Here is a 9,017-nt window from a genome sequence, read left to right on the forward strand (position 1 = left end):
GACAGTAAGCGACATTATACTGACAATAAATCGCCGTATGTCAAAGGCCTCATCACAGGTATGGCCTGGCGGATTGATTTTGGTATGTTCATATCTCGAGCTTCTTGCATTGCACATACGTACATACGCAGGAAACACACAAGGACACCAGAAAAGGCACGAAAAACGGAAAACATGCAACAAAAAATTACTGTTAATAATGTTTTATTCATGATAATTAGTTATACAACAGATGTTTGGGGAAAATGACCGTAGCTTACAGCTGTTCATAGTCGTAGGGGACGGAACGCGAACGTCCTATATCGTTGGCTTCACTTTTTGTACATCTTTGATCGAAACCAATGATTCCTGTAATACCAATATTCGATGTAATTTCATCACAATTGCCAAATCGAAAACTAGGAATGTACTGGACAGTTGAATATCGTTGGCTTCCGCCATGATAGCGTACACATACCCAGGATGCCAACAAGTTTTGCAACACGCATAGCAACGCGCATAGCAACGGGAAAGAAAGTAGTCCAAAATCCCCGCACCTTGCCTTATTTGGGCAAAGTGTGCCGGTCCGTGATACGGAAATTACTGCCCGGGTAGAGCTCTTGATTTCTCCATAGCAATACGTAGGGACGTGATTATAGGTATATGGTTACAGGTATCAATCTGATAACGCTGGTCCCCTACGACTCCAAAATGACCTCGGGGTGGCACCGCCGTGCACTGACAATTCTGTCAACTGTTATCATATGTGTCAAAACACAGCCCACTGGCCTTTATAGGACCTGGTATTTCTACACAACATACTTAATCGCTTCAACATGAATCAGGTATACCGGTCAGACTACTCAAGGAATAGACCTATTCAGCAAAGTAGTGGTCTCTTCACACTGTCTTTATGGGATAACGACTGGGAAAACGATGAGATTATTTTAGACATAGGATGTGGAACTGGAGATCTAACAAAGTTCATAGCAAGTCGCGACAATGTTCAAAGTGTTGTTGGTAAGTGGTACATATTACTCCAGTTTTCAGTGTTTACTTTGAGACAACGGACGGTAAAACAATCGTACCATCAGTTTGCAATGTATTTCTACTTCCTTTTCTTACCATATAGCCCCATCTAGGACAATTGGACTATTAATGAGATTTAGGTGCAATTAATGGTAATGCTACTAGTAATATAATGCTACTGCACGGTCTTAGCCTGCACTGTGTGGGCTCTATCTCGCCTGTTCAAGGTCGAGCAAAGTCTGGTCACCATACGTTGTAGGATAAGAACAGGCATTGACAGGAAGTTTAAGGTCTATTGGATTATGAAGGGCTGTCAAATACATGTAAAATGCCTTTGTCCTTAACCAAATGTTGTATCATCTGAAACATAATATAGCAACTCTATAATGACTGCACCCTATGGATTGTCTGGCTATGCCACTGTAACATTATGAGGTACATGCACATAGTTACGTGTTATAAGCATTTTGGTATGGAGAGAGAGAAAGAAAGAGAGAGAGAGAGAGAGAGAGAGAGAGAGAGAGAGAGAGAGAGAGAGAGAGAGAGAGAGAGAGAGAGCTCAGCAAAGCATTGTATTAACAAAGAACCAGAACTCAAAGTATGAATTCATTGATATAGTCTATTCTCTTTCATTTTAGAATAAAGTAGCAAACCACCCTAAACATAAAATGTAAGGAGATTGTTAGTATACTATACTTAACATAAAGTAATATTCTGTTTGTCATTGGTCGGTAGGTATTGATATTTCTGCGGATGCTATCAACATTGCAAATAAAGTCAATTCCGTCACAAATAAGTGCCGATATATTGTGGCTGATGCCACCAAACTAAAGGAAACCTGTACAGAGTTGGAAAACTCTTTCACGAAAGTCTTAGCTTTAGCAACTATTCATTGGATCGAAGACAAGGAGGAAGTGTTCAGAAACGTTTACTGGAGTTTGAAACCATCTGGTGGATTCATTGCATCAATAATGATAAAGCACCCGGATGATACGATTGTCGCTGTGTATCGTGGGTGTTCACAAATTCCTCGTTGGAAGGAGTATTTACAGGTAAGATGTCGTCAAAACTTGTAGATAGATCAACTTACCAGGGTTGAGAATAGGTAATGTAGAATGTTCGCAGTTAATTCACAATAGTTTAGAATATGTACAGCTGAGTCGTCTCCGAATGAAATAACTTATTACAATCGGGAATCGGGAAGACAATTGAAAACCACGATCGAGGAAGATCACAAATCTGTGCTGTTCACACTGTAGTATTGGCCTTTGAACACTTCCATAGCTACAATCATAATATCGACTGGGACTCTGTTTCCATTACTGAGAAATCCCCACATGATTTCACAAGGACGATCAGGGAGGCTATTAACATCAGACGCTACAATCCCAAGATCAACAGAGACGAGGATATCGAGCTACCTAAATCCTATAATCGGCTGATCATACTGTGCCACCTAGTGGTCAGCTGTAACTACGGAATTTGTCATTCTGATGAGGATCATCGACTAAGACAGGTCGAAAGCTCAATGCTAAAAAGTTTGAACTGTTTGTGTGTTTATAACTTTTCTAAATCAGTATTACAAATAGTTGAAATACCAGTTCCCAGTGTTGTTATGACTACAGTGTCTGTAAATACCATGTCTTCATATTGATAGTAAATACTGTGATATCTCACTGAAAATATCATGCTCACTAAATGGTATTTCTTAACTTATACCAATAATGTGATGTCATAGTTGTCCAAATTAACATCAAAGAACTCTTATTATATAACCTTCCATTCAAATTGCCCATTGTACAATGCAAACCGGAAGTTGAGAATATAACGCCCTCTAGTGTTGAATACTGGTGTGGGAATAACATACACTATGGCATCAAACTGTTAGTGGTTCATATATTTTTCACACTAAGTTGAGTATTGTTTTTTTGGGACAAATCCCCACAATATATAAGCAAAGTGAGCACTAAACTGGCAATTGCAACGTTAAAAACATGGTGAAATTTGCAAAATCACATTGTGAAAAGTCATTAAAAAATTGTATAAATCTCACAAATAGAGGTTTTTACGATCTTGTATATTTACGTACGTTAGTGGCTGTATGAATGGCGATGTGTCCAAACGAGCCGTATTTTTTCACTGTTACACTGATGATGATATCGATGGTCGATGTTCGGCAATCCATGAACTGGACAGGAAACCATATTTTCATGCGTGTTTCACTTTTTTTATGACAGCCACATTAGGGACCGGTCAGTTTCTTCGGCCTGGGGGGGGGGTGTCCGGTGGATTGGTAGGGGGGTCACCCTGTTTTTGAAATTGGCAGTAGGGGGGGGGGTCATACTGTTTTGAAAATTGTGGATGGGGGGGGGGTCATTGTGTTTTAAATTGTGATGGAAGAAAGAAAATCCTTTCTACAATGGCATATAGCCTTGTCTGAAATGTGGTACATGTCAATATTTGTTCTTGTCCCTGTTTCTTACATGACTTCTTTAATATTACTTATTAGTTCAAACATAACTATACATATACATATACATGTATTACCTAGCTACCACACTAGTTACAGAACATGTCATGTAAATGCTTGGCTGTTTCACAATCAATGCTTCACCTTTATTGCAGTTTGGGGCAAAAGTGAAATTGTGACTTGAAGGTTTCGTAATGGCAATTTTCATAGATAGTTTATAAATGAAGTTAATCTAAATTGGTCTACTCGTCATGTTATTGACACTACAAATCACCACATCTCATCAGATTCCAGTTTATATTATACACTAGGTATGACCACCTAAAGTTCTCTAACATACTGGTGACTTTATTATACATATATTAATGCCCATATACTAATGTTACATGTCTATTTTATGTGATATAGGAAACTCATTTAAAACGTACATTTAGGTTAGCTTTTCGAAGCTTGGAAATATTACCTCAAAGGTTATGAATAACCTAAACATTGCCTTAGTATCTCAAGCAAAAAACTCCATATCTGCCAGGGGGAAACCCCAAGGACTTCCTCACCCCAGAGGTCACTCATGCATTCAACCAACAATCAGATGCACCAACAACCTTTTTACTGTCATAATGGTATTAAAATTTTCTTAAATATTTTCACCCTATTCTAATTTGAGATGATATTGTCTTTTCAAGATGTGAAATGTTTGCCAAGATAGTCTAAAATTGCCTTAATCTCCAAATCTCCCCTACCAATGATACTACCATTAGATGTGCTGACCTTTACTACATGTATATAATGATGCCATTTAACTTTTTAAGAACATATTTCAATCCTTAGTGTAAGTTATAAAGAATAGTTTCTGATACTTGCTGTCTTGTAAAGCATGGATTAAGTTAGTGCTTGAAGGGTCTAAATAGCGTAAATATTGGCTAGAGTAAAAATCCTTCAGGGCTTCTAGAGGGAGACCCCCTCAGACCCCCCGCATGAGGTGGACATATCCTAGTCTCAAGCTCTTCCCCTCTTACTGTCAAGATGCTATCAAAGTATATTTCAAAAGTATTTCAACCCTATGTAGTTGTTTTTTACATGTTGGTGTTGTCTTGTAAGGCTTGGAAATTATTGTCTGAAAGGGTCTGAATAGTCTCAAAATTGACTTTTCAGGGAAAAAACCCCCAGGGACCCCCCCCCCCCATGAGGTGTACACATCCCAGTCTCAAGATCTCCCCCCCCCCCTACCTCTTACTGTCGGCAAGATCCTATCAAACTATATTTCAAAAATATTTCAACCTTATGTAGTTGCTTTTTACATGTTGGTGCTGTCTTGTAAAGCTTGGAAATGATTTTCTAAAAATGTCTGAATAGTCTGAAAATTGACTTTTCAGAGTTAAAAACCTCCTGGGCTTCTAGGGGGAGACCCCATGACAGCTGTACATATTCCCTTCTCAAGCTTCCCCCCTACCTTTCACTGTCAAGATGCTATTAACCTCCTTTTCAAATATATTTACCCTGTGTAGTCAATAATTATAATTATGATAGTGCTAACCCGGGATCTTATAAAGTAGATGCAAGACAGTCAAGCAGTCCACACTGAGTCACGATCAAAAAATACCTGTCACTCATGCGTATATCATACAAGGGGGGGGGGGGGTCATCATGTTTTAGAATTAATTGATAGGGGGGGTCAGCCTGTTTTGGGTTTTACAGATAGGGGGGAGGGGGTCAGTGACTTTTGTCGGCCCGATTTAAGAATCCACCGCCCCCCCCCCCCGGCTGGAGAAACTGACCGGTCCCTTAAGTCTAGTACTTTGCTGCAAACTATGTTGATGTATCTACGTACGTGTAGCTTCGCATTGTTGTTGTTGATATGTTTTGTGCCAGAAGGTGATATGTTAGCTATGATCATTATGTCCCAATATTCGAAAAAATCATCAATTATAACTGAAACCTTACTGAAATGCACAGGTGTCTTAATTCACCAAATTATGATGTACACGTTCGCATTTAACACCAACAACATCATAACTGTACAGGTTGATGTTTACAAATATTCAAAGAAGAAGTAGTTCCGACCATGTTACTGTACTGTGACGTCAGAAGTATAGTAATATGAAATTATTTATTTCATATTACTGTACTTCGATGTCACACCCTCTGAATATGAGGTGCTATGTATATAATAATTGATTTAATATATTCTACTTTCATATCTCCACTGATAGGACTTCAAAGGTGATATCTTCCCGTTTAATGGTACACACGAAGAACTAAATGAAATGGTTCAAAGAAATGGATTTAAGATTCTTAAAAGTTTCCATGAATCTCTATCACTGAAGGGGGATTCCGTAGCAAAACATAAAGGTATGGGAACACACAAACAGTGATATAATAAATGTGAAACGTGAAATTATTTTTGAAATTTCATTTATTACTAGTATACACTTATTGCCTGGCTATGAGGGCACTAGCGTACGTAGGGCTGTTATGTATGTTGTGAAGGCTACGAACCGAGGGAAATAGTGGCTACATAACAGCCCTTGTGGGTATTAGGCGTGTACGACTGCCCGAATACATATTGCCGGTTCCAAGATGCATTGCGCGTCTCTCCATAAAATGTCAGCTTTATGACAACTCATGCAGGATATAGACGTCCACTAGCGCCCTCAATGTGCCAGGCAATAACGTGTATGTTATTAAACAACATGCCGAACACTTTTACATGGCGTTCTTAAAAGCAGAAATTGTTGAATAATTGAAAGCAAATAGAACTAAACAGTGATTGTTAAGTCGAGAAGGAAATACTAAAGTTGCATAAATAAATGCAAATAAATAAATTCGGTTTGAATTTAAATTAAATTTCAACTTTGTACGCATTTCTGACAGGCTACTTAAAACCTATCCTTGGACATCTGGATTACATACCATTGGAATTACACGACGAGTTTATGGAAGATGTATATCAGCTCTTCTGTTCCCTTGCACCGAAGGATGAAGAGGGAAACCCGTATTGGCGAATTGAGTCTCTTTTCATTAAACTGGAGAAGTGAAAACTCCACTGCTGTAGCTGTTTTTTTTCAACTGATAGTTGTAGTATTATGTAACCTAAGCCTAATCCATATAGAGTGGGAAGATAATATTCATTATCTAAGAATTGTAAAGTTTTGTATTTCTGTGCAGAGAAGTACAGGAAGGCCACATATTCAGTGACACAGTAAATTGTAAATAGCAGCAAACATTTACAACCAAGCAAAGGCCCAGAGACATTCTCGGCTCAGATGTAAGCTTCTACCCCTATCCAAAAGTTACAACATTTATAACCCCAAATCCTGGGCATAAACCACAATATTAAAAATACATGCACATTATTAATGAAATGAAAAGTGTACACGTCGTGTTACTTCAATAGATTTAATTTGATTACAATTTACTATGAATTAAATTTTAATCTTCCAGTACATTTCCTCCGTTTCGGTGATACCATGGTTGTAATAATGAAATCCATGGGTATTATATATTTTCAACCTATTATTATAGAAATGTATGTAGTTTGGTTTGACGCCCGCTGTCACCTACAAACCTGGCTTCTTTTAGTCCTGTTCCAACGTTGGATTGCCATCAACAAACTTCAACTTTACCATCACCCTGATTTGATTTGGCACCAAAATAAAGGATGACCATCCAATAATGGAATCAAGTAGCTTTGTCCTGATCAGATCTTTCCAAACTAGTATTGTTTTGTTTTAGTCAATACACAATCGTATTAAAGAGTTTTTACTTTGACACCTTTGATCAACTGAATATAAACTATGAAGTCATGCCTTTTTGTGATTCACATTTGCTTCTATTTTCAGTACTTGTGCTTGGGCTTATAGATTTGGTTCCATCCGTTCGTGCGTCCGTGGTCCGGAGCCATTTATTGGACTTCATTGACCGATTTCTTTCAAACTTAGTAAATGGCTAATGAACTATGACTTACATATGCATGTCAATTTGCTTGGGGATTGATGCAATTTATCCGACTTAGAGCCATTTTTGCGTCAAGAAATATGATTTTTGGTCAAAACACTTAAACTCAAAAGCTAATGGGCAGATCGGTCTGAAATTTGGTGGGAACATTCTTAGGGGTGTTAGATTAAGAATTGCTCATGACATGATGATGCCATCAGTGATATGCAAATTAGGGCTAAAAATGTGTCTTTTGGTCAAAAATCTTCAATTCCAAAACTACCAAGCAGATTGGGCGGAAATTTAATGGCGATGCATCTGGGGTTTACAGATGAAAAATATTAAGCATATAATTATCTCATCAGTGATATGCAAATTAGTGAATTTTGGTCAAAAATTTGTATCTCAAAACAATGCAATGCAATGCAATCAGAAAAAAAATGTCTAAATCTACTACCATACATGTTCAAGTTGCAGCCTGCAAAACTACCGTAACGTTGTCCCGCTGGTCAGTCCAGTTGTTTTGCTATGCTAATCTGAAGAGGACTGTACAAAACTCGACGACGAACTGGTCTAGTTGGATTGGAAAGAAGTTACAAAGGCCACAACTCCCAACGATTAGATTGGCACACACCTGACATTGTCGGGGCCGAGCTCTGCTCATGGTCTCCACAACATTACCCATAGTATCTTACCCAAATGTAACCGCTCGGCCACCGACAACCCCATACTGCACAATTCATAATCTGTAGTATACAGAGACTCCATTCAAATGTGTAACCCCATATTATCAGGTACAAGCTATCTTGTACGACCTTGACCCTAATGGCCAATTATGAAAACGGAAGGTTGGAAAAGATGGAAAGAAGATGGAAAGGCTTATAGGCGAATGGAAAGTGTTTACATAAAACTGAGTTTACATAAATGATCCACTCTTTGTCCTGTTATGATAGTCTGTAAGGTACGTCAGATGCTTTGGTTTAACTGTGACATCGCTAAAAAGTTTTTAGTAACGCAAACTTGACCTATTTCTATCAATTTGAAATTTCTTTATAGCATGCACTAAACAAATATAAAGCTGTCATACTAAATTTCAATCAGGACCAACTTTACATTTCACACGTGTATACAGATAAATCCAAAACGTGGCTGACTGTGTATTGTCATAGCTACCTGTTCACTTTCGTCCTGTATGTTTGCCGGACATGAGTTATCTCTCAGTCTTCTGCAGCCATCCATCTCATGATTTCATCTCAGAAATGACAAATTATCCTATTATATAAATATTGAATCACTCTTTATTGAACAAGTGTCATCAACTCACAAGGATGTGTGACAGTATAATAATTATGAATGTTATCTATCATAAATACTAATTGTTAACAGTTTGGGGAAATAAGATTATAACGTTTTGTCACCAATCGCAAATAAATGTCATTTGTCTCATTAATATTGCATGTACCTTCAATAACTATCAAACAACGGAAATTTGTTTTTTAATGAAATGGATGTTTACTCGAGCATGGTACTCAATCATCCAGCTATGTGTTTCGTCTACCTGTCTGTCTGTCTGTCTGTCTGTTTGTTCGTCTCTGTACTTATCTGT

At 38.0% G+C, this 9,017-nt stretch overlaps 1 protein-coding gene across 1 annotated transcript; it reads left to right on the forward strand.

Annotated features, from left to right (window-relative positions):
* Window positions 1-815: 815 nt before the first annotated feature.
* LOC144448043 (juvenile hormone acid O-methyltransferase-like) lies at window positions 816-6,513 on the forward strand. The gene is made up of 4 exons (XM_078138192.1): window positions 816-999; window positions 1,744-2,060; window positions 5,689-5,827; window positions 6,350-6,513. The coding sequence occupies exons 1-4, from the start codon at window positions 816-818 to the stop codon at window positions 6,511-6,513; spliced, it is 804 nt and encodes a 267-aa protein (XP_077994318.1).
* The last annotated feature ends 2,504 nt before the right edge of the window (window positions 6,514-9,017 follow it).

Source organism: Glandiceps talaboti, chromosome 17 (assembly GCF_964340395.1).
Source record: "Glandiceps talaboti chromosome 17, keGlaTala1.1, whole genome shotgun sequence".
Lineage (NCBI taxonomy): Eukaryota > Metazoa > Hemichordata > Enteropneusta > Spengelidae > Glandiceps > Glandiceps talaboti.